This window comes from Pelobates fuscus, chromosome 1 (assembly GCF_036172605.1).
Source record: "Pelobates fuscus isolate aPelFus1 chromosome 1, aPelFus1.pri, whole genome shotgun sequence".
NCBI lineage: Eukaryota > Metazoa > Chordata > Amphibia > Anura > Pelobatidae > Pelobates > Pelobates fuscus.
Genome location: NC_086317.1, coordinates 384315699 through 384343349, shown reverse-complemented (window position 1 = coordinate 384343349; position 27651 = coordinate 384315699). Strand labels below are relative to the sequence as shown.

Genomic DNA, 27651 nt, shown 5'->3' with positions numbered 1-27651 from the left:
ATTCATCAGTATTAAATTATACTCTAGACCGTAAAATGTTAATTCAAGATCATGTTGGTGTTTTCATCATTTAAGTTCATTTTCACATAAGTCATTGTCAGTCTGATATTGGTCTAACCTGGCTGTAGAGGGTTAGGCAGAGAACTGGATTTGATAAAGTTATCTGGTTATAAACCTTGTTTTGAAGAGGTTTAGAGGAAAAAGAAATAAAGATCCAATGAGGGTCATAGAGCTTGGGTAAAGGATTTGTTTTGAATGGGAGTGATTATTACATATTTGGAGGCAATTGGAAAAGAACCAGGAGAAAGTGAAGACACGTTAATCAAATCTTCAACCAGAGAGGAGGAAAGAAACCTAAAAATATGTGTACGTGGGTCGTAGTGAGAGAGTGTTGAAATCTTCTTTAAAGTAACTGGTGAAAACAAGCTTGTGGTAGGGTAAATAGGGTGGAGCTTTATATATAAACAGTTTGTTTAAAGCCGGTAACTCAGTTTATTTAGCATAATACGCGATAAATGTAACGGTAACATTGTAATTTACCAACCTTTCATTTCTTCTTGCTAGCTCACATATGATTACCAGTTTGACTTTGAGGATGATCAGCACAAGATCCCATGTCACTGTGGAGCGTGGAACTGCCGGAAATGGATGAACTGAACAGCACGGTGAAGTTCTGCTGTCTAACAAAATCCAGAGCGTGCGCTCTTTTAGCAGAAACGTTGGGGAGAGAGCACAGGGCACTAACTTGTGTCCCTCACCACCCCATCTGCTATTTCAAGCCTTCGCCGAGATGCAGGTCCCAGGCAGCTCTGCATCTTACCCAAGTAAGGCTGGTGCAGCGATGTCAGGAGAGCTTCATTACCAGTCTGAAGACTTCACACATGGTGAGAGTGAAGAACTGCTCGAAAACTACGCTGCGGAGAACAGCTGTTCACACTGAACAGCTGGATGGATTAATGTGTAGCACCCATTCCTTCCTGGAAGAAAATATGCTCTATATGAAGGAAGGGAACTTTTTTTTTTTTTTAATGGAACTTTTAAAAGAGAATTATTATTTTTTTTTTTCCTTTTATTTTCTGGGTATCAAATTATTTTGCTCTGACTTCTCAAATAAGAGAAAATGCAAAACAAAGCAAAAAAAAAAGAAAAAAAAAAAAAAGTAAAAAAAAGTCATTAGTTAACAAAGCAGTTTGACAATCCTAAATCTACAGGACCCTCAGCGCGCCAGAGTGAGCACATAAGACTGCAGAAAAAGAGCACAGAAGTTGCTTTAAGTGAGCGCCAGAGACAGTCCCAATGACTGTTACCTGTCACAGCTACCCAGTCCCAGAGGCACCTGCCAGCACCTACCTCATCTGCCTGTTGGATACTAATGTGTATATGTGACACTCCCATGGCAATCTAAATTAGATAGCACCTCATAAACAATGACACAGCTCGATGATGGGAGTCATGAAATGAAAATTATTGCCACCCATCCCAAAGGGTTGGACTGCTTTTGATCCCTTTCTGAAGCTTTGTGGCCTGTCTCTTGTCCTTAAAAATAGGCTTTGAGCAGGCAGGAGTGCACTAAGAAACGTGTTTCTGCTGACTGCCTGTTTTTTGACCTGTCCTTTGGCAACTCGTTTCTTCCCCTATTTTCTGTGCCTGGAGTCCTCACCCTTCTCTATACATGGAACATGAGATGTAATTGAAAGACCTGCTGTGTAATGGGGTAGAGGGAAAGGCATTTACGGCAGGTGTGTGTGTATGTATGTCAGTAGGTGTGAGTGTGAGACTTTTTCCCTTGGTTTTAATTTAACAGCTATGCGTGCATCTTGATACTTTCCAGTTCTTTCTCTGCGAGCCCAAAAATACGTGGGAAGTTATGTTGGTATATATTTTTGAAGAGGGTAACCTTTTTTAAGAAAGAGAAAAAAGTGGTTTTAGAAATGTATTGCTGTCTGCTCCAAACATCCTTCTACATTACCCTCACATTCATTATTCTGAAGCTGCTGCTTTTATCAATTTTTATTTTTTTTATATATTTTTTTGTTTTGTTCCTTTTTTAAAAAAAAAATAAAAAAAAATTCTAGCACAGTGCTTGGGGTAGGAATAGGTGAAGGGGAGTTATTTATTTGTACATGTAATTATATTTATGTACTACAACCTTGTGTGAGGGAAATACAGGGTCATTTTCTGAGACTGGCATGGTGTCCTAGGGCTTTAATAAATTATACATTTTACATGCTTTGTGAACAATATTTGGCTCATTGGTGCAGAAAGAGGCTGAGCGCAATTAAAGTCCTAAAATGCAGTTAGTTACTGAACTGAATGGTTTTAAAATGAGTAGGTCACAATCCTTATGGCTTCCAAGTTTTTATTTTGTGGTCCCCACCTTCGCTCCTTCCCTCCAACTGTATTATATTGCTGTAGATGCAGAAAGCGCATTCATGTTTCACAAATATAAACTTTTTTCCGAACTTCACAAATTTGGTGTCCCTTCTCCTAAAAAAAACACACCAATTATGTTTTGAAAATAGACAAAGTACTGATGGCAAAATAGACCAAGGGCATTTAAAGTCAAAGCTAGTGTGTATATGAGAGAGAGAGATTACGTGCTGTTGCTTTTTAACACAAGCTGCTTCCACAACTGTTTAAAAGCTGCAAACCTGTATAAATAAAGGAACGGTGGATGTAAATAAAAATGTAAGAAAAATTAAAAACATAAAATAGTTAAGAGTAAAGAATGTTGTGCATAGTCAGGCACCATTTTAGCAAGAAACCACTGGACACTATGAAAAGCCTGAAAATTTGGAAGAAATATACCTTTTCCTTATCTTTAATTTCCTGCTTTTCTTACATTTAATTTTAGGAGAGCATCAGGCTCTTCTCTGGAAGCTGACAGAAAAGCCACGTCAGACCATGATATTAGATTATCATAGCTATAAATTACATTAATATAGCTCCTAGGTAAACTCTATACATTTTTTTTTGTATGAAATATAATCCAGATCCATGCTTGAAATACTTGATTTCTTTTTTTTTGGCTTGTAAAACACTTTCAGTTGCTGTGTTTTGATTTGATTTTTTTTGTTTCCACTTGCAAATATTGTGTTCATTATATTCACCCCCACACTTTTTTTTTTTTTATTGACAATATTCCATGAGGAGCTGTAATTTGTGCGGTGAGGATTCTGTACAGAAGACTTGTCCTTCGTAGAAAAAAAAAAAATCCCATAAAATTATTCCTTTTTTAAAAAAATAAATAAATAAAACTTGTACGTGGCATGTTTTTGTATTGAATATAATTTTGAAATGTATATAATTTATGTGAAAGAAGCGAATAAGGAGAGCCTAATTGCTTCTTTTGGTTTGTTTTTAAAGGACAAATAAAATGCATTTTAAATAATTCCAGTATTTTGTTATATTTTCATTTTATTATTTATTTTGGCACATTGGTCCTTTCAGCAACAATAATTATTAGGGGGAAAAGTCATACTGCCAGTCATAGACATATGTTTATGCTGCCAGTCCTATGGCTCCCACACGCAAGATGGCGTCTGAAGCAATGCTGTAATCATGTACGTTCTCAGCGTGTGACATCAACTGAGGGCGGAAATGCATCCTGGTGTAAGGGCGGAAGTGAATATCTACGAGCTAGTCTCATTGATGAAGACGCCGCCATGGAACCGGTGAGAGGAGGGGTATGTTAGGGAGTGTATTGTGCTAGCGTCGGTATTGTTATTCACTTTTTGAAGATAATTGTTTGTGAACATTAGAGGCGTCTTCCGGAGTACCATGAAATGGCGGGATACGGGGCACTGGTGGTCTCTGTCCCTAATAATGCTGTCTGGGGGCTGGTGGTGAGCGGTGCGCTGACTGCGGCCGTGCAAACTCTGGATTACAACTCCCATTACACTCTGTAGCCGTGAGAAACCCGCGGTCTCTGCAGTGTTAGTTGTAATGTACTAATTATTACTAAACTGCAATGATTGTTGGTAATATTCTGTAACAAGACCAGTCCTGAGTGTCTTTTTAAAAAAACATGTATGGCATAATTTGATTTACTTTTTTGTAACATTTAGTTCGTAAACATTCTGTGTATCCATTACTGTAGTGCTTAGGTCCAGGGATGGAATTAAAGTTAAACACCGCTTGCTATTGTGCTATTTAAGGCTGGCAAAACACCATGGGAAATGTAATTCAACAGCTGGAGTTACATTTTGGGTCACCTCTGAATGTTTACGTTATGCCAGCTTTACCCTAGGCATGCAAGAATGTGATTAGTGACACTATGTAGCTACTAAAAAATAAATAAATAACTAAACTGCTAGCTGACTTAAACCAGGCAGTGCTTATGGTTGTAATGCATGGTTTGAGCCTCTAAAAACTCAAATAAGTCGAATTTGTTACATGCTAATGTTGAAGTAACAATATGGAACACCTTTCCAAATAATAACCCCGATTATGATACAATATGTGAGCTGCCTAACTTGAACTGTATAAAACTAAAATGCAAGTTGAACTGAATTTACCACTATGTATGCCAAAGTATATATTGGTTCACAAGCTTCTGTACAGCTTCATTAGTTTAAACTGACGTAATGATTACTTAATTTGTCTCCTGGTTTGTATTCATAATAGACTGTATAGGAACTGAATACAACAGTCTATGAAACCACTAAACATAACTTGTATTTACAAACTTTCCATAGCTGCATCTCTTGGATTAGTTTGAACTTTTGGTTTAGGTCAGGAAATGCTTGAGACCGCAGATATAACTGTTATCTCCTCCTTCCATTTCCATACCAGAGGTGTTATATATATATATATATATATATATATATATATATATATATATATATATATATATTAAATTTTTTTTATTTAATTTTTTTTTTCATTTGAACAGACTTGGTAATTTCCTTATGCTAAATTTTTTTTTTTATTTAATTTTTTTACCATCACCCATGTTTACTCCTCTAGTAAATCATTGAATAGTTTTTACAATGGTTTGATTATTTTCCCTGTTAAGGATAATTTAACAAGCATGGCATATGACATATCCCCTTACTGATAAGAGATAGGTACTATGTGTAGATAGTCATGGTAAGGTAAGGGATACAGTGGAGTTTACCACCCCAGACAGCCCCAAAACCCTGATTAACACCCTATAGGAATGGCAGCAGAATATGTTGCATTACCTTGTCAAAGTAAATAAAGTGTGAGGTGCAACGCTAGTAAGTAACACAAGTATAGCAAGCAAGAAGTCCAGTACGGCCCAGGTACTGGGTAGGCGCTGGGGTCAGAGGCCCATCTTGGTGGTCATCCTATCCCCCTTATAGGGTATTTAGTGTCCCAGAGTGCTTGGCTTCTCAGGCTGCAGCAGTTGCATTCTACTCCTCTCTCTGACCCTGTGCATTTCCTTCTGCATGGTGCTGGGGTTAAAAAGCTTCGGGGTTTGCCGGCTGGCTAATTTTACCGCCTTACGCCGCTTAGGCCGTCGTCGCTGTCTCCAGTATGTCGGGCTTGTGGTGTGTACAGTAGGGCGCTTCGGGGAGTAGCGGGATGGTTCAGGAGGTGCCTCGGTGGTCTCAGTGAGTGTCAGCCTGCTCTCCAGCTCCCTTCAAAAGGCGTTGAAGATTGCTTCTAGGTGTCGGTCTGTATCAGGTATCTCCCCTCCAGGAGTCTGGAGACGCGTGTAGTCCGCCATCTTAGATGGTGCTCCACCTTGCTCGCGGGTGTTTGCGGTTCTGCTGCGGCTCTCCGATGGGGTTTGGGAGCCATCAAGGTGGGGACCGGGATAACCCCATCCGGTCCAAAGGGGGGGGGGGGGGTAGCAGGGCTCCAGGTGCATGCTCTGCACTTCGATCGCGCCAGTCTGGGAGAGCGGCCGCCTCTCCTCTCCTCAGCGCTCACTAGGCCTCAGTGGAGCTCGGTGTCTGGAGTGCTTGAAAAGACTGTTGTAAGCATTCGCAGGTTGGGTCTTCGTTACATGTAGTTAGGGGTAAGTCGCTTGGTGCCCGGTTTGGATATTTCAGCCAAAATAGCAGATTTGCTTAGTGTGTTCCTGGGAGCTCACAAACAAAACCAGTCGCCATGATTGTCAGGCCCCCCCCCCCCCCATTGTTTTGTTTTTATCTACAAGGCACCTTGCTGTAGACTGGTTTTTCCTTTGTCTGGCAATGCACCAATTTAAACCTTCTGCCACCTTATTTCATTACAGTACTTTGCATGCTGGGGGGGGGTGTATGTTTGTACGTGATATTAGCATGTTGTTGAATGCAGTTTTTCTTTTGAATAGGTATGTTGCAATATTATCGCTAATGGCGAGGTCATGATTCCTTATTGTGTAAACCAGGATGTTACATTCAATCTGACCGACAAAAAAAGAAAATGTTAATCTGGAGAATATAATTTGGGAGGGGGACACAAAGTAATGGGGGATACGGGCAGGGGACATCAGATGGTAAGCTTCTCTCCCACAGATGGGCTGTGCACTTTTAAGATTATAAGGAATGGCTGTAAGTTAAAAAGTTACTCCAAGCATTATAACCACTACAGAGCACAGCGATTTACCCTCTTACCTGGCTCCAATGCTTATTGTTGGTCCAGTGACATGCTTCCTGCATCTTCACAAACAATTGGTCGTGGTACTTGGCCTAATCTTTAGACATATTGTACAGAGAACATGGGAAAGGTTAAATTGTGTTTTCTTTCAGAGGGAATATGCTAAACTGGAAGGCCACAGGCATTTGCCAAAAACGTGACTTCATCAGTTATTCAGTTATACAGATTAGTACTCCTCGTGTCTCAACCTGAATAACGAACTGTATTGAGAAATATCCACTGGTGGTACAAAGCTTCCAATGGCTGCTAGAATTAAAACTAAAAGGTACTGACCTGGTGTACTAAACACTACTACTAAACAGGGCTAGTGTTGCGAGGCTGCCTTCTCATCCACTTCACTATGTATGAAACGTGTTTTGTTATTCAGTAAGAATAATGGTAACATGGGTTCTTGCTACTCTGGGGTACCTGCTCCATGAGGATGTGCTCTTCCTAGTATAGATAAGATGCTCTTTTCTGGTGCTCCTCCTACCTCTCCCAGCGCTCTTTCAGTGTTTCTTTTTCTGGCTCTGCTTCTTCTCCCCAACTCCTCTCTGTTGGTGTCCCCCAAGGTTCAGTCCTTGGTCCCCTGCTGTTCTCCATCTATACTGCCTCCCTTGGTAAACTCATTAGCTCCCAATATCATTTCTATGCGCATGACATGCAAATTTATCTGTCCTCCTCTGATTTCTCACCACCCCTCTTGACTAGTGTCTCTTACTGCTTCTCTGCTATTTCGAGCTGGATGGCTGCTATTTTTCTTAAACTGAACCTGTCAAAACAGAACTTCTGGTATTCCCTCCCTCAAGTGTTGCTGATACCGGAGAAACTGACGGAAGCGAAGCACAGAGAGATGGACACAGGTTTCTTCAGGAAGGAAGAGATTCTTTATTGGATCACCGATCGGGACTCAGAGGGACTAATGTCACCAAAATACAGCAAGTTCTGAGCCCCGGACAATAGTGCAGGCTCCTTATATAGGCACATAACTCCTCCCATATTAAGCTCCACCCGCACATTCTCTTGACCAATCAACACAAATAAGAATTAACTTCCTGTTTGACCGCATGGCTTGTCCAGCACAATGGAGGAGGGGGAATACTACATCCTGTATTCTTGCACATGCTCCGTACACTACTGATCGTATCTTGCCTCGTGCAACCAACTGATCGATACGTCAGCATATGCACGTACACATGCCACGTGGTAATCTCGGCCTACTAAATTTATTTTTACCGAGATTCCACCACATTCCCCCCTTTGATGCCTCTTGATATTTTACAATTACTTGAGGCATCACTTAACCTTGGTTTGCTTACACCGCAAGTTACCTTGAACCAGACCAGACTTATCTTATGATGCGAATCTTTTAACACTCATCTTCCTGCATTGGTTCTCCCTGATCTAAAGCCTTATACTTATAAATCGCCATTATCTGTGCAGCAGCCTTCCTCTCTGCTATATTTCCTATCAGGCTTTGCACAGACCTAACTACTAAAGGTATAAGACACGGCAGGAGTAGACACAACATTAAAATTAGTAGGACTCCACCTACCACTGCCTTAAGCCCTCCAAACCACTCATACCAGCTACCAAACCAACTACTTGGATTATACCCTTTCCATACCTGAGTAGGCACATGCGCTAGTTTAACCATATGGCTAGTAAGCTCAGCTATTGCTTGCCCTTCGTCATCTATTTGAAGACAGCAATTGCTCAGGTTAAACTTCCCACATACACCTCCCTCTACTGCCAAAAGGTAATCCAAGGCTAATCTATTTTGGTAGACTGCTGTCCTCATCCTGGTGTTATGCTTTGCTAGAAGATTGAGCGCTTGTGATGTTTCGTTAGTGATAATCTCAACCACCGCCTGTAATCTTATAATTCGGTTGAGCATATAAATAGGGGTTCTGTAACCAAAGGTACCATCCTCAGCCCACGTGGCTGGCCCATAATAATCTATGATACGCTGGGGAGGCCATTCATTATCTTCCCAGGTGCCTATCTCTATGGGTCCCCTTTTCTTCCTATGATTCACATCATACACTTTAACACCTAAAGTCTCACCTGTTTCAATTGGTAACAAGAAGAAGGATGGTTTGAGCATACCCAACACACATGCCCCTTCCCAGTCCTGTGGCAACTCCGAATAGGCTTTCTTACCACAGATCCAGTACAAATTTGCTGGGGCTCTCCAGGTAGATGTGATGGATAAATCAAACCACACATCCTTTAAATTGGCGTATCTAGCAAACGGGTTAGATGGTTCTGAGACATTTGAAGCCGACCACCAGGTTGTATTCTTTGTATCATCATCATAAGCTTTTTGCCCTAGACAAGTTAATTCTCCTACAGAAGTGTTATACATTATTCCTTTCCTTGCTATGCAAACATAACCTATGATGGAGGTCTTTAATCTCCACTCAGATTTACCTCTAACACTCATATGATAATCGGCTTGTGTAGATATTAGTTGGTCAACTGCCTCAGAACCGGACATTACCTCCTTTGCTTCCCAAGGCCATTGGTCTCCCATGTTAGTACCTCCACACACATAGCAGTTGGTAACATTAAGACTACCGGCAATACTTTCGGCTAAATCGATGAACAGGTTTTTAGCATTATGGGGGATCTTATTATCTATACTCATCTCTTCATAAAAGGAATGGTATACTTGATGAGTTTGGGAGGATACCGTATCAGTCTCTATCCCTATAAACAATAATGTCCCAGGATCTAAACCCGTCCCGTATATCTGAAACCCAAATAAATTGCCATATTTGTCTAAGAACTTATCGGGGTTATTTATAAGTATATGGATGGGATTACATTCCATAGACTTACAATATGGGCTAGTCGGCAACTTAGTCACTATCATGTCTTTGTCTACTGTCTGTCCCCAAGTCGCCCACCCCACACAAGACCAATATGGGCAAAAGTTATAATCTTTATTTGGGCATCTAGGACTTACATATTTATTTTTACTACTGGGACAAATATATTTATCATTAGACCCATACGTCCTCTCCCATCTAAGATCCCCACATACATTCCACGGCTTTCTACCACTTGATATCGCCTTACACGCATCAAATAGCAGAACACCCGAAGAATGTACGGATTCTAACACCGTCTTATTAATTAGGGTCCCCTGAGGATCTCCATTCCTGAGAGTCAACCAAATTGTACGAGGTTGATACTCTGGACTGAAGCACTTAGGTTCTCCTACTCCTAAATGGCACACACTATAGTCTATATTTAAGTATCTACATCTCGATACATCTCCTTTACACTCGTATTGTGAATGCCAGATTAGGGTTTGGGAAATATGGTTACCTGTTCTCGTAGTCTTAATGCATACCTCACAGCTAGGAGTGTCGGTACCTCTACCTTCCTGAATATAAAAACACATATAAATAAACACTATCAAAAGCACATCTTTCGCCGTCATCCTCAGTCTTCGTCCGTGCGAAGGCACCTCAGCTTCCAGGATGTGAGGGCTGCAGGGAATGGAGTTCTGCTCGTCTTCACAGGTGTCCCTTCGAGACTTTCCTGGCTTATATACTATGTGTTGGTAAGCGGACAGGCTTTATTATGGCCTTCTCACTCACGCACCAAATCCCAAAAATAATAAAATTTGTAATCCACAATAGTTCCTCGTTACTCCGACTGAGTAGTGCGTTTTAACCGGATCTTGCAGGGATTCTCTGGATCTGCTGTAACTTGCCAAGAATCGACTGCTGCTGGTTTAACCCTGGAGTGATGTATCCACGGAGTCACTTCGGCTACTTTTATCGCTGTAGGGGTAGACAAAAGAACAACATAAGGACCTCTCCACTTGGGCCCTAACGGTACATTATTCCACTCTTTAATCCACACTTGATCTCCTGGATGATAACTATGAACAGGGGGATAAATATTCACAGGTAATCTATCTTGTACCCATTTCTGTACCTCCTCCATAGTCTTACCCAACTCTACAACCTGCTGCCGGGTAATTCCTTCTCCCAACTGACTCAAATCCCCCCTTAAGTTACCAAGTACGGGAGGTGGTCGCCCATACATAATTTCAAAAGGAGAGAGGCCCATCCTTCTGGTAGGGGTACTGCGGATTCGCAATAGAGCTATGGGTAAGAGAACGTTCCACTTAAGTTGGGTTTCCTGACACATTTTAGCCAACTGGTTCTTAATAGTTCTATTCATTCTCTCTACCTTACCAGAACTCTGGGGTCTATATGCAGTATGAAGCCTCCACTTTATACCAAGCATATGAGTCAGTTGTTGTAGGCACTGATGAACAAAAGCTGGACCATTGTCCGATCCTATAGAACAGGGTAGTCCATATCGGGGTATTATTTCTCGTAGCAGGAATCTTACAACTTCTCCTGCTTTCTCTGTACGAGTAGGACATGCTTCTACCCAGCCTGAATAGGTGCACACAATTACCAGCAGGTAACGATGTCCACCCGATTTAGGCATCACTGTAAAGTCTATTTGTAGATCGGACATGGGGAGTCCCCCCATAAACTGGACTCCTGGTGGCTTTACTGGTCCTTGTCTTGCATTATTTTTAGCACACGTTACACATCTTCGTACAATGGCCTGAGTCAGGTTGGAGTCAATCTTGGTATCTTGGTATGTAGAAATGTTTTCTGAGAGATTCTTCAGTACTGTCTCTCCCAGAATGTGTCCCGTTATGATAATTTTGGACAATTTCTACCGCTAGTGATGCTGGTATGACTATTCTTCCATCTTCTAGCTGATACCACTTGTTCTCCAAATACTTTCCTGGTTCAGTCTTTAACCACTCCTCTTCTTGAGCTGTATAAACTGGAGTCCATTGGGACAGTGGAGTTGGTATAAGAGCAGCTATATGCCCCACATACTCCTGTCTTCCTGATTCAGCAGCACGCTTAGCTGCACTATCTGCCATCCGATTTTCCTTGGTTACATCACCATCTCCTCTCAGATGCGCTCGACAATGTATGATACCGACTTCTTTCGGCTCCCACACTGCTTCCAATAGTTGTAGGATTTCAGCTGCGTATTTGATTTCTTTGCCTTCTGAATTCAGTAGTCCTCTTTCTTTATACAAAGCTCCGTGGGCATGAGTGGTTAAAAACGCATATTTGGAGTCCGTGTAGATGTTCACTCTTAAACCTTCAGCCAATTGTAACGCTCGTGTCAGTGCTATCAATTCTGCCTTTTGTGCTGATGTTCCTTTCGCCAGTGGCCGAGCTTCTATCACCTTGTCTATTGTTGTTACTGCATATCCTGCATAGCGGATCCCTTCTTTCACATAACTACTGCCGTCGGTGTAATATTGAACATCGGGGTTCTGGATGGGAAAATCACGAAGATCTGGTCTACTTGAGAATACTTCATCCATTACTTCCAAACAATCATGTTGACTTTCAGTAGGTTGTGGCAAAAGGGTAGCTGGATTTAAGGTGTTTACAGTCTCTAAATGCACTCTTGGGTTTTCACACAACATTGCTTGATACTTGGTCATACGGCTGTTACTAAACTAATGATTTCCTTTGTAATCCAACAACGTCTGTACCGCATGTGGGACTCGTACATAAAGTTCTTGACCCAGAGTGAGTTTATCGGCTTCAGCTACTAGCAGGGCGGCTGCAGCTACGGCTCTTAGACAAGGTGGAAGTCCGCTGGCCACTGCATCCAATTGCTTAGACATGTAGGCAACAGGTCTTTGCCATGATCCCAAGTACTGTGTCAATACTCCCACAGCCATTCTTCTTTGCTCGTGTACATATAAGTAGAATGGTCGTGTGTGATCAGGTAGACCTAATGCTGGGGCACTCATCAAAGCCTTCTTCACATCTTCAAATGCCGTTTGCTGTTCTTGGGTCCATAAGAAGGGGTCGTGCTCTGTACCTTTGATAGCTGCGTACAGAGGTTTTGCCAGTATCGCATAGCTGGGAATCCATATCCTACAGAAGCCTGCTGCCCCCAAGAATTCTCGCACTTGTCTTCTATTCTTGGGTATTGGTATTTGGCAGACAGCTTCTTTTCTCTCTGGCCCCATAATTCTTTGACCTTCAGAGATATGGAATCCCAGATATTTGACAGTTGGCAAACACAACTGAGCCTTCTTTCTAGACACCTTGTATCCTGCCTTCCAGAGAATGTGCAGTAGATCGTGCGTTGCTTGCTGACAGATTTCTTTTGTAACTGCTGCTATCAACAAGTCATCTACATATTGTAACAATACACACTCTCCTGGGATGGACTCGAAATCCAGTAGATCTTGACTTAGGGCTGAACCAAATAGGGTAGGTGAATTTTTAAACCCTTGGGGCAGTCTTGTCCAAGTCATTTGGCGTTTTGAGCCCGTTACAGCGTTCTCCCATTGGAAAGCGAAAATACATTGACTTTCTGCGGCAATTCGGAGGCAAAAGAAGGCATCTTTGAGGTCTAAGACTGTGAAGTAAGTAGCCCCGCCCGGAATTAAAGCAAGCAGGTTATATGGATTGGGTACAACTGGATGTATACTAACAACCGCATCATTGACTGCTCTCAAGTCCTGCACAGGTCGATACTCATCTGTACCGGGCTTTTGAACAGGCAGCAATGGGGTGTTCCAGGGGGAAGTACAGAATTTTAGGATACCATACCGTATGAACTTATCCAGATAGGATTGGATGTTCTTCTTAGCCTTCTGCGGGATGTGGTATTGTCTTAGGCTCACTGGATAAACCCCAAGTTTTAGTTCAATTTTTATAGGTGGAATATTGCGGGCCAGTCCTGGTGGGTTGTTCTCTGCCCAAACTCCTGGTATATTAAATAATGTCTCATCACTCCTAGGGTTTTGGCTAGTCAACGCTGTATAAAGTCGCCACTCTTCTTCCTTTGGTACGGATAATGTCATGATACCTGAAGGTCCATTAAACTTTAAGGATGTTGTTCCATTTGGTAGGAACGTAATCTGCGCTTGTAATTTTGATAGCATATCACGTCCCAGCAATTGGACTGGACATTCAGGCATATAAAGGAATTGATGTTTTACTACGTGGCCTCCCAATGTACAGAGTCGACTTTTAAGAACCGGTTTTTCAGCACTTCTTCCAGTTGCTCCTATCACAGTAATAGTCCTTCCAGATGGAGGAGCAACTAGATTAGTCACCACTGAATGTTCAGCACCAGTGTCGATCATGAACGCACTCCTTTTCCCCCCTATTGATACATCGACCATAGGCTCCGCGCGACCAAGGGGGATGGAGCCCGGTCGGTATCAATAGTCCTCCATGACCGTGTCAGCCAATCCCACAAAGTCCCTACCTTCTCTATCGCGGGACCTTTGCGCTGCTGGAATATACCTGTCTTCCCTAACACTTCCTCTGTTCCCATTACTCCCTCTATTACCATTACTCCCTCCGGGGCCTCCTCTACCTCTCGCTCTGCCTCTAAAGTTTCCGTAACCTGTCCTAGGTCTGTCTCTCTCACACTGTTCTCTTCGAGGACACTCATTTCTCCAATGCCCTTCTTCCCTACAGTATGCGCACTGATTTCTACTTAAAGGTTCCTCATTCCATCTACTATCGCCTCTATCTGGGCCCCGTCTATCTACGCCTGCGATCGCTACCGCTAGCATATCAGCCTTTTTACGCATCTTGCGCTCTTCCTCTTTCTTACTTTCTGTTTCCCTATTCATATAAACCTTATTCGCTACCTCCATTAGTTGGGTGATTGACATACCTGCGAACCCTTCTAACTTTTGTAGCTTGCGCTTAATATCTCCGTAAGCTTGGCTGACAAAGGCGGAGTTCACCATTCGGGAATTATCTGCATCTTCCGGATTAAAGGGGGTATACAAGCGGTATGCCTCCAATAATCGGTCATAAAAGACACTGGGCGCTTCATCGCTTTTCTGAATCACCTCAACTGTCTTCGACATGTTAATGGCTTTCTTTCCTCCGGCTTTCATGCCAGCAATTATAGCGTCTCTATAGGCTCTGAGTTGAACCATATCAGCACCATTTACGTTCCAATCGGGATCGGTGTTGGGATAATGTGTTGCGGCCCATGCTGATGGATTGGCTTGGTTTAAAGTACGGGCTTTATCCTCTAGTGCTTTAATGGCTGCTTGATTTATTCTTGTCCTTTCCTCATTGTTAAACAAAGTCATTAATAACTGCTGGCAATCAGCCCATGTCGGGTTATGTGTCTGTACTATTGAGGTGAACAGATCAGTCATAGCTTGTGGTTTCTCAGTATACGAGGAATTGTGGGTCTTCCAATTTAAAAGATCGGTTGTCGTGAATGGGACATATACAAAGACTGGGTCAGCATGTGCCATTTGGCCTGCGGCATCGATATAGGCTGACCCAGGATTCAGACGAAGAGGCATCTGATAGTGTTTTAATTGTTGGGCACCGGTCAACTGTCGGGTCTGTATGGGGCTACGTGGAGGGGCGTCAGTCATGGGTTCCAGTCGGGGAGAAATAGGGTATGGGGATGTGGGAGCTTGGTTTTGGGAAAAGGTGGTAAATAAAACACTTCGAGCCGAGCTAGATGAAGCTTGACCGGAAGTCTGAAGTGGCGCCAAATCAGGATATTCGTTTTTAATGGGGGTTGGTTCTGATTCCGGAAGGGGAGATTTAGTACGAGGGGGGGTGGATCCTGTACTGGAGGAGGAAGCGGAAGTGGATGGGGGTAATGAGGGGAGGGTTGCAGGACTTCCTGCGTTTGCGTCACTTCCTCTTAACGGAAAGTAAGGGGGCGGCAAAGGAATCTCGGACTCAGGGGGCGTGTCCAAAATGGGCCTAACACCAGTCCTAGTGGACGAACAAGTCCTAGCTACCATGAGGCGACATTGCTCCTCGTGGCATGTCCGGAGCCATTTTGGCGAGTCATTTACGGCCTGTCTCCAACAATCAACATAAGGAAACTGGCCGTAAAGTTCAGGCCTACCTGATACAGCCACGTGTAAGCGCTGTACCAGAGTTGGATCCAAACTGCCACGTGGCGGCCATGCCGCAACCAAAGTAGGCCACTCCCTAGTACACAAAGTGACCAAACGTACAGGAGACATTTTAACCCCAAAATCACAAGTTTTGAATCCCTTTTTAAAATTCTTCACCATACAACCTAAGGGATCCGGGATCGTTGACTGCGACGCACCCATACTTAACAATGGAACGTCGTTGACAACGAATACTATACACGCGTACTTTTTCAACAGTCACACCCGTTTCCTCTGGCAACAGCACCACGTGGTACGGTTACCAAGTGAAACGTACGTAATAACACAATAAACACTCAGGGAATTCCCGTACACACACAGCTGTTACACCAGTCACTATATAATCAATATTATGCCCTTTGGCGTAACTATACAGTCACCCACGCTATAATTCTCTATATACGAATTACCCGTCTATAACACACCCCAGTAACATCGTCTTTTACAAATAGCGGTTACAGTATGGTTAGCATAGGTCAAAGCACAAGTTAAGGTCACAATACAATTATTAGTGGTTATGGTGTTAAACATGCAATGGACGACAATGATTAGTACTTATATACAGTGTCAGTAAATATACAGGGTTATGGTACCGTGCACTATGATACAGCAACACACTATTAACACTCTCGCTAGACGGCTGAGCTCGCGCTATCTAACAAGATATACACTTTACTAAACAATCGTTAACACATTTACAATTCCCAACTAAACTATTGGCCAGTACCTTGAATGGACTACCTAAAAACAATCTACATACGTTTTGGTTAGCCACACTGCCCAATCACCACATATATAGCGAGCTAGAGGACCGAATTTACACAGACGCCTCTTAGTCGCACTATCAAAAGTCTAGTGGGTTCCAAATTTACACGCCTTCCCACTTAGCCCAGATAGAATGAGAGCTAGCGAACCGAATTTACACAGACGCCGCTTAGTCTCCCGGTCCCTCCGACCTAGCGAACAAAATATACACCCTAGAACGCTAGTCTAGACAAGACACCGGTGTCCGGCTAGGGCTATTTACACCAGAGCCCCGCCTGACTAACAAAATCAAACGGTCTGACTAAAGAGCGTTCGATCGAGCGGTGCGCCTTCGCTCCTTCCCTCCGACAGAGGGGGCAGATACACAGATTCAAAACCCCTTTGGGCCTACCGCACAATCGGTATACCCCTAGTGGGTCCTGCCGTCTAAAACAGCAGTTGTCTTACCTCCTCGTTCCTGAACCTGAGTTCACACTCATCGACGGGGACACCCCAGCACTTCTCACGTAGAGGCCGATGATCTCCTGGACAACAGACCAGTGGCGCCGAGACGAAGGGTGGTCCACGCAGAAGTTCAGGGGTGCAGCCGTAGAGAACGTGGGCAAAGATAGACCGTCTCACGCCTCTGCCTCTCAGCTACCGTTGAACGATGAGCTTCCCGGCCAATGCACCAAATGATACCGGAGAAACTGACGGAAGCGAAGCACAGAGAGATGGACACAGGTTTCTTCAGGAAGGAAGAGATTCTTTATTGGATCACCGATCGGGACTCAGAGGGACTAATGTCACCAAAATACAGCAAGTTCTGAGCCCCGGACAATAGTGCAGGCTCCTTATATAGGCACATAACTCCTCCCATATTAAGCTCCACCCGCACATTCTCTTGACCAATCAACACAAATAAGAATTAACTTCCTGTTTGACCGCATGGCTTGTCCAGCACAATGGAGGAGGGGGAATACTACATCCTGTATTCTTGCACATGCTCCGTACACTACTGATCGTATCTTGCCTCGTGCAACCAACTGATCGATACGTCAGCATATGCACGTACACATGCCACGTGGTAATCTCGGCCTACTAAATTTATTTTTACCGAGATTCCACCACATTGCTACTCCCACATTGTGCGCATCTGACCCTACTTAACGCCAGATGCAACTAAGGTGCTGGTCCATTCCACTGTCCTTTCTCGCCTTGACTACGGTAGTCCGCTTCTCAGTGGTCTTGCGTGCTACCAACTGGCGCCATTACAGTCTATAATCCAATGCGGCAGCAAGGCTCATCTTCCTGTCCTCCCACGCCTCACCCTTTTGTCAGTCCCTACATTGGCTTCCTGTAAGATATAGGGCTCAATTTAAAGTTCTGGTTCTTGCTTTCAAATCTCTACATAATGCGGCTCCCACCTATCTATCCTCCCTAATACATAAGTATGTCCTGTCTAGGCCCTTTAGCTCTGCTGAAGACCTACATATATCCTCTGTCCGTACTCCCACTTCTGATGCTCGCCTTCAAGACTTCTCGAGGGCTGCACCATTCCTGTGGAACTCACTTCCCTCCTCCGTTAGATGCTCACCCAGTCTCCAATGCTTCAAAAAAAATTATTAAAAACACACTTCTTCATAAAAGTGTATCTATTAAACTGTTAATAGCTCCTGACTTGTTCCTCTCCAGCAACTGTCATTATTCTAATACTTCCCTTACTTTTTGTGACACTTAACCCCACTCCCTCTAGCATGTAAGCTCACCGAGCAGGGCCCTCAACCCCTCTGTTCCTGTTTATCCAACTTGTCTGGTTACAACTACATGTTTGTTCGTCCACCCACTGTAAACACAAACATGTATTCCAGACCCTATGTGTTAAAACCACCATCTGCTCTCCCTCCCGTCCCCACTATGCCCTCTTGCCTTTGTTTCACATAGGATTGGCAGATACTGTCAAGGAGACCAATCAGGAACACATTACATTGAATCAATGGATCTCTATGAGGAAAGTTCAGTGTCTGCATGCAGAGGGTGGAGACACTGGCAGTGCTGTACACTGTGCAGCACTGCCCCAGAAAGCACCTGAAGTAGCTATCTGAGGAGTGCCAGTGGAGGTATCACTAGGCTGTAATGTAAACATTGCAATTTTGCTGAAAAGACCGTGTTTACTGTAAAAAGCCTGAGGGAATGATTCTACTCACTAGAACAAATACAATAAGCTGTAGTTATTTGGGTGTCTATAGTGTCCCTTTAAATCTTTTTGTTCTTTGTTTCTTGCTGTCTAAATATAGCTAGATATATTTAGATTTGAGGGTCATATTTTGCATCTCAACTGTTTCAAACTCGCACCTCTGCAACCTATCTTTAGAAACGTCCCTTTATTTTGCATCCGTGGGATCTAAATGTTGACCTTGATGTGGAGGACTGGCGAGAAATCTTGACAAACAAATTGTAGCTACATTGTTGGCCTCAATTACAACTAACATGTAAATTATGGCTCATTCTTGCCAGCAATTTTTAACACATCTGAATCCTTTTGTTAGATATATATATATATATATATATATACACACAAAATATAAACACACTTTTTTTTCATGAGCCGAACTCAAAGATTGAACACTTTTTTTTTCTATGTACACAAAAGTCCTATTTCTCTCAAATATTGTTCACAAATCTGTGTTAGTGAGTACTTCTCCTTTGCCGAGATAATCCATCCACCGCACAGGTGTGGCATATCAAGATGCTTATTAGACCGCATGATTATTGCACAGGTGTGCCTTAGGCTGGCCACAATAAAAGGCCACTCTAAAATGTGCAGTTCTATCACACCGCACAATGCCACAGATGTCGCAAGTTGGGAAGGAGCATGCAATTGGCATGCTGACTGCAGGAATTCCACCAGAGCTGTTGCCCGTAAATTGAATGTTCATTTCTCTACCATAAGCCATCTCCAAAGGTGTTTCAGTGAATGTGACAGTGCATCTAACCTGCCTCACAACCGTAGACCACGTGTAACCACACAAGTCCAGGACCTCCACATCCAGCATCTTCACTTCCAAGATCGTCTGAGACCAGCCACCCGGACAACTGCTGCAATAATTGGTTTGCATAACCAAAGAATTGCTGCACAAACAGTCAGAAACAGTCTCAGTGAAGCTCATCTGCATGCTCGTCGTCCTCATCTGGGTCTTGACCTGACTGCAGTTCGTGGTAACCAACTTGAGTGGGCAAATGCTCATATTCAATGCACCTGGCACTATGGAGAGGTGTTCTCTTCTCCTCACGGTTTCCACTGTGAATGGCAGCGTGTGTGGCGTTGTGTAAGTGAGCAGTTTGCTGATGTCAATGTTGTGGATAGTGGCCCATGGATGCGGTGGAGTTATGGTATGGGCAGGCACGTTATGGACAACGAACACAGATGCATTTTATTGGTAGCATTTTGAATGCACAGATACCGTGATGAGATCCTGAGGCCCATTGTTGTGCCATTTATCCAGGACCATCACCTCATGTTGCAGCATAATAATGCGAGGCCCATTGTTGCAAGGATCTTTACACAATTCCTGGAAGCTTAAAACTTCACAGTTCTTGCATGGCCAGCATACTCACCGGACTGGTCACCCATTGAGCATGTTTGGGATGCTCTAGATCAGCATATACGACAGTGTTCCATTGAAGATGAGTGGACCATCATTCCACAGGCCACAGTCAACATCCTGATCAACTCTATGTGAAGGAGATGTGTTGCACTGTGTGAGTCAATTGGTGGTCACACCAGATACTGACTGGTTTTTCGGACTCCCCAATACAGTAAAACTGCACATTTTAGAGTGGCCTTTTTTATACATATATATATATATATATAATTCTTTATTCAAGAATTTTTTTTAATCATACAGTACATAAGACTAATAAATACAGACAATACATGTATTCTTTTGTGTAATTAGGTCATACATATTAGTCCTATTTTTCTTATAGAATATTCATCGCTAGATAACAATCGATTAGTAAGTCTAGAATACCAAGTTTCAAAAAAAGGGGGGGGGGAGGGGGGATATATAAGTGGATTTCTCCTACTTGGGGGTTAACCCCTAGTGAAATAAATTCACCAAAAATACAAAATAATAGAAAAAATGTAGAGAGAAAGGACAGGAAAAATAGGTAGAAATAATCCTGATAGAGTGGGTTTCCCTCAATCTGGAGGGAAACTGAAGTGGGAAAAAGTAGGTAGTTAATTCCCAACAATAAAACTTGGCTTTTAATTATAACTAAAAATAAAAGTAGCGGTTGGTATAGTGACCCACCAAAACACAAATATAAATATATATATAAAAAATGTGGCAACACCAGGAGACAGTGGAACAAAACAGTGAGCCACTGTGACTTACAAAGTCGAAAGGGTTATACTGTTAATGATACAAAGCCACCAAAGTGTATACAGCGGTGTAAGCTGCTAACTAAATACCGGCTACTGAGTGTATATAGCAGAGCGTCTGTTCAAGCGGTATGATCATTAAATAGATGAGCTTGCCGTTTTCAAAACACTATTTAGAGACATTATAGCGGTAAAGTAGCTGTGCAAGCGGTCTGTAATGAAATAAGCTTGCCGTTTATAATGCACATATATACAGACGTTTAGGTAGTAAGTAGCCGAGTCGGTATATTAGCCAAATTGACCAAACAACTTTTGGCAGATTCTCAGACTGCTAAACCAAGGTTCTGGGAGAGACCAGTAAATTTGCAGTATTTAAATCGCTAATACTGGTAAAGCGTGAAAGGATGACTGAGCTCCTGAAAAGCTCAAATACAAAACTGATAATCAAAAGGGGAGGGGGGAGAGAAAACTGCAGATAATATGGTGTATAGTAAAGGAGACTATCTGCCTGTCACTAGTGACCCTAGCAACTCGTGCCTTCGAGGGCACCCCTTAGCAAAAAGCCTGATTTCTCCTGATCGCTAGTGCAGTGATATAAAGTCCCAACCTCCCAGCAGAAAGCCAAAACAGGCTAGAGAAAAATTTAGCTGAACTTGCTTCTAGATAGAGCAGATGAGTCAGTGTTGCTGTGTGTCTAACCCTGTTAGAAAATCTTGACAGGGATAGAATGTGACACTGATGATGCAGTGTGCTGGATAACGCCAGGTGAGAGCCCCTGACGTACGTTTCGCCGCTCTGGCTCATATATATTCTTTCCATATATATTCTAATTTATTTGTTCCAGCCGCCTCTGCTTCAACAAAAAAACAAGGTTCTATTGCTATTTGATTGTCTTGTAGTTTATATATATATATATATATGTCTGATTATATTAGCGTAGTAATTATGTTTTATGAAATAGTGGGGAGGGAACAGCGCTACAGTACTGATCACAAGGGGGGATAAAGCTGCACACCTGAGAGGAAGGGTAACCCTCAAACCCTTCAGAGGATGTAGAGAACAAAAGACAACAAATACAGGGTGCGCTGGATAAAATAAACTAAATGAAAACACGAAAAGGAAAGTCTCTATAGGTACAATGTAGACCTTGAGTAACTGTTCTTCTATTCTTGCTTTGGAATCTCAGTAGTCGGATATGGAATACAAAAGCAGAGAAGGGGGAGACCAATAGTGCAAAACCGTAATGCTGAAAGGATTACGAACAACACAGACGTGGAGAAGTGACAACTTACAATTTTTAGAGCTAAGCCCAGCTCTAGGTAAAACAGCATACAGTGGTATTTGATACTCCCCACATGTAGGATATTACTGGGCAATTGGAGGTGTCTCCACACGATTCTTTAAAACTTCTGAGACAGACGTCAGCATATAAAATATATAAAAGAGTGAAGAACCCAATGGTGCAATAACTTAGGTAATACTGCAACAACAGACAACACTGAGGTCCTAAGAGTGCCAACTTACAATTTGAAGAGCTATGACCAGCTCTAAGTAAAACGGCATACAGTGGTATTTAAACTCCCCACGTTTAGGATATTCCTCTAGTGATGCTTGCAGTGCCGGTCTTATGAAAATAAAATCACAAGAGAGCCCATAGTGTTTTCCATATATAAAATGACAAAGAAATAAAAAGAAACGTACTTACAGTGTTCAGAGCAGCCACACTGCTCTATGAACCAAGCGTAGGTGGAATAATCCCCACCAGGGATTTCTTTTGCAGTACTGGATCTTGTTAAAAATGATGATAAAAATCAGCCAGGATAAAACAGCAACATATAAAGTAAATGAACTAACCCAAAGTAAAAGGTAGTTACAAAATACTTTAATATAAAACAAAGTAAAAATACACAACGTGTTTCGCCAAACAATAGGCTTTTTCAAGTGTAGAAAAGCCTATTGTTTGGTGAAACGCGTTGTGTATTTTTTACTTTGTTTTATATTAAAGTATTAGCGAGAATTAACTAATTAAAATTAATTAAACATAAATCGATTCTAGAGTAAGAGCCATGAACATTTGATAAGTGCGTAGGGTGGAGAACTCTCCATATATCATATGTCATAATAATTACACATATTTATCAACTTAGTGGATTGTTTAATTACTCTTTTATCAGGCTTAGTTGGTATCTGATAGGCCTTGTCCATCTTGGGATCAGGTACACAGTTAAAGTCCCCTGCTATAATTAGGGTACCCTTTAAAACCTTATGGACCTTAACCATTATATTCGAGAATAGAGACATAGGATCCACATTTGGCAGGTAGATGTTAACTAAAGTAAATGGTTTGTTATCTATATTGCAGACCAAAATTAAGTATCTAGCTTACTTATCTGCCTCTTGATATAGGATATCAAATTTGATTTTTTTGGAAAAAATAATTGCTACGCCCCTTTTTTTGTGTGTGGATATATATGCTTGTCTGATTACTGGAAATTTCAACCCTCCCCATTTCTGCTGGACACCTTGCAACCAATGGGTTTCTTGTATGAAACCCAATTGGATATTTTCTTCTATTAAGGAATTCTATAGCATGTTTCCTTTTTTTTTTTTTATTTTTTTTTTTTATTATAGTATTAAGACCCTGTACGTTTATAGACCTTAATTTAACCATTTGGGCAACAAATTTTCATTATTTTTAAAAGACCTACTCTGAAAACTACTTAACCCCTTAAGGACGCTGGACGGTTCAGGACCGTCATCGGCATTTTTCACTTGCCGACCGACGACGGTCCTGAACCGTCCTAAATTTAAAATGTACTTACCCGATCGCCGTCGTTCCCCCGGCGGCGATCGGCGGTGCTCCCGGTGTGGGGAGACTGCCTGCAGCCCAGACAGTCTCCCCATGGCGGTTTAGGACCCCTGTGGCCATGTGATCGCCCAACAGGGCGACCACATGGTCACAATAGGTGTCCTAGTCTCTGCCTGCAGGGGGACTGTCTGTGCTGACAGGCAGTCTCCCTGCAACTGTAAAATCAAAAAAAAAAATTAAAGTTATAGTTAATAAAAAAAAAAAAAATATTATAATATATGTGTATATATATGATATATAGACATATATTATACCTATATAATATATGTCTATATATCATATATATAATGTCATGCTAAGTGTATTTTTATATTAATATGTACACTTATAATTAATTTACACACGTATATATATAATATATATAATAACTATATATATTGTATATATATTATTATAAAATACGAATAATAAATAATTTAAATTAAATTAAAAATAATAATAAAAATTAAAAAAATTATATATCTATACGAAATTTTATTCTAACTGTATTTTGATATTAATATATATATATATTTATATCAAAATACACTTAGAATGAAATTGTATATATATCTATGTATATATAAATAAATAAAAAGAATGCGAACTATTCATATGCCATATACAAAATTACATAAATAATTATATAAATATACACGTAGACTTCAAATATATAAATATGCATATATATTTAAATTCTACGTGCGTATTTATGTATAATTTTTACATAATTAAGTTATTTTATTGACTGCAATTTAAGGGACCTGCTTGCCAACCCAGGCCGAGAGTACAGATAATTAAATTTGCTATCACTGTATTTTACCCTGTAACGTTCTACGACACCCTAAAACCTGTACATGGGGGGTACTGTTTTACTCGGGAGACTTCGCTGAACACAAATATTAGTGATTCAAAACAGTAAAACATATCACAGCGATGATATTGTCAGTGAAAGTGACTTTTTTTGCATTTTTCACACACAAACAGCACTTTTACTGATGATATAATTGTTGTGATACATTTTCCAGTTTTGAAACACTAATATTTGTGTTCAGCAAAGTCTCCTGAGTAGAACAGGACCCCCCATGTACAGGTTTTATAGCGTTTTTGAAAGTTACAGGGTCAAATATATGGGTCAAATATTTTTACATTGAAAATGGCTGGTTACGTTGCCTTTGAGAGCGTATGGTAGCCCAGGAATGAGAATTACCCCCATGATGGCATACCATTTGCAAAAGAAGACACCCCATTTGCAATACCTTGGGTTATGTCCAGTCTTTTTTAGTAACCACTTAGTCACAAACACTGGCCAAAATTAGCGTTCAATTTAGTTTTTTACTTTTTTCACACATAAACAAATATGAACGCTAACTTTGGCCATTGTTTGCGACTAAGTGGCTACTAAAAAAGTCTGGACATACCCCATATTGAATACCCTGGGTTGTCTACTTTAAAAAAAATATGTACATGTGGGGTGTTATTCAGCGATTTATGACAGATAATAGTGTTACAATGTCACTATTGATACATTTTAAAAATGTATGTTTTGAAACCGCAATATCCTACTTGTACTTATAGCCCTATAACATGCAAAAAAATAGCAAAAAGCATGTAAATACTGGGTATTTTTAAACTCAGGACAAAATTTTGAATCTATTTAGCAGTTTTTTTCATTCGCTTTTGTAGATGAATAAAAGATTTTTCACATAAAAGTAAAAAAACATGTATTTTTTTCAATTTTTCATCATATTTTTTCATTTTTTAAAAATTTAAATACATGAGATTATATAAATAATGGTATGTAAAGAAAGCCCCTTTTGTCCTGAAAAAAACAATATATAATTTGTATGGGAACAGTAAATGAGAGAGCGGAAAATTACAGCTAAACACAAACACCACAAAAGTGTCAAAAAGATGCCTGGTCGCAAATGTACAACATCGCAAAAAAAGTCCGGTCCTTAAGGGGTTAAACACAAAAATAACCCTTTCATACTTAAATGACCCGTCCCTTCTGGAGACGTCATTTACACACACCTCATGAGTTCCTTGGAACCACGTTCCTTTAAATAACTCAAACATTTAGTCACAAGGGAAAACAATGTAGGATCCCTACATAAAGTGTGGCAAACCCCTGTAGGAGAGGTTTAAGATCACCTTATAATTATTTTCCCCTTACATCTTTCCCTCCCCTTAAGCTCTCCTCGCAAAAGAAAAACATTTAATAGTGTACTCCGTGATTGTCTTAATTGGCATACAAGTGATATACTTAATTTTATTTATTATCCTAAGGTTTTGTATTTATTCAACAGAAAGAGTCCATTGTTTATATTTCGCATTTTCAATTTTCTCTTTTCTTTGCCCTCCTCTTTCCCATCTAACACCCTCCCCTACCCCATTCCTCCTCATCCATCTTACAAATATTTTACCCTGATTTGTCTATTCTTTAAAAAAAAAAAAAAAAAAATCATTGTGTTAGAAAATAGCAATTGAGGAACTTGGAAAATACCTTAAGTAGTGACAATGTTTTGCGTTAAGTCAGGGGTTCTCTACCTTGTCCTTAAGGACCCCCTACCAGTCCAGTATTTGGGGATTACCTGGGCGTGTCTAAGGTGTTTAGAAAAAGAAAAAAAAAACACCTTAGAGTCTAAGGTGTTTTTTTTTCCCTTTTTTTTTTTTTTTTTTAAACACCTTAGACACTCCCAGGTAATCCCCAAATCCAGGACTGGTAGGGGTTCCTGAGGACTGGGTTAAGTGAACAAGTGACTGTATTTGTAATCTGTCATTTAGTATACAGGCTGCAAATCAGCCTTTGATTGCACCCTAATATATTCTACCTATAGCACTCCATATCACAATCACAATGATTATCCTTTGATTTCACATAAAAAATAAACGTAATTAGTGTCTTAACGTTGGACTTTTTCCAACAAATTTAGTGAATATCCTTTTTGATTTTACAGAATTTTTTTTTTTTATAATTCAATTTTAATTTCAAATAGAGAATATATTTATCAAAAATTGTGCCCTTATTTATTTATTTTATGATTATATTTTTCTCTCCTGAAGTTTATCACTGCATCACTAATTATGTGAGACTATGGCACTTCAGAAAGAGAGAGAGGGAAGAAAAAAAAGAAAGGGGGAAAAAAATAAAAATATATAATTATATATATATATATATATATAATAAAATATTTTCTTGGAGACCATTGTTTGGCTTGTTAATTGATTTGTAAGAGGGTCAACTCCTTCTCCCTTTCCTCGCCCTCTATTTCTTTATTTCCCCCTTGTTTTCTCCACTCTGTTTCTTTGATGTAAGGTTAGTTTTCAAAGCACCTTATTTAGTAATATAGACAGAATCAATGTATCATTTACTCTATTGTGAGCTTAGATAATTAGCTATTAAACCAGCTCTGTGCCTGGGTTGTGTGGATATGACTCTACTAACATTTAAGATGATCTTGTAACAATGGGATTATTAACCCCTTAAATCTTTGGAGTTAATTGTTGATATTCCAATATTCAGTGTTCAGTATCTAGCATATATTTATATGCAACTATTATCAGTTTAGTTTTAGGTATTTGTATTACTGAGTATTTACAAAAGTAAGTTATAAGCCTGGAACATAGCATCACGTTTGATTAGTGTGTACTTGCTGTTTGGTGAGGGTTTTTCATTAGACCCGGGAAACCACAGTACTCGGACGGCGTTTTTTGTTTGTTTTTTTTTGTTTGTTTTTTTCCAGCAAGTTGTGTTCTGACTTTGCCGTCTGGATTACATGCAGCAATGGGTATACCCAGATGGAATCTTGTTCGGCATGGAATATCTGAGCGGAGAGAGCCGTAGAGGGAGATAATCAGAAAGGGAGACTCAGGAACTTGTTGCCACGCTCCTCTCCATGGTGGTCACCCCTCCTCTTCCGTCACCATTGTGTCCAGCCTAAGGCACACCTGTGCAATAATCCTCTTGATATGCCTCACCTGTTAAGTGGGTGGATTATCTCGGCAAAGGAGAAGTACTCACTAACACAGATTTAGACAGATTTGTGAACAATATTTGAGCGAAATGGGCCTTTTGTGTACGTAGAAAAAGTC

General features: G+C 41.0%; 2 protein-coding genes across 3 annotated transcripts in view; both read left to right on the top strand.

Annotated features, from left to right (window-relative positions):
* KMT2D (lysine methyltransferase 2D) overlaps positions 1-3391 on the top strand; it is a 109118-nt gene extending 105727 nt beyond the window's left edge. The window contains exon 56 of the mRNA XM_063426065.1: positions 565-3391. Within this exon, the coding sequence (XP_063282135.1) occupies positions 565-657 (93 nt within the window). The 3' untranslated portion in view covers positions 658-3391. The remainder of the gene's footprint in view (positions 1-564) is intronic.
* A 194-nt stretch (positions 3392-3585) lies between these two features.
* Positions 3586-27651, top strand: part of PRKAG1 (protein kinase AMP-activated non-catalytic subunit gamma 1) — a 60616-nt gene continuing 36550 nt past the window's right edge. The window contains exon 1 of one of the 2 annotated variants that reach the window (XM_063444732.1): positions 3586-3674. In XM_063444732.1, the coding sequence (XP_063300802.1) occupies positions 3666-3674 (9 nt within the window). In that variant the 5' untranslated portion in view covers positions 3586-3665. Of the gene's footprint in view, positions 3687-27651 lie in introns of both variants that reach the window. The other variant, XM_063444731.1, reaches the window with a different exon arrangement.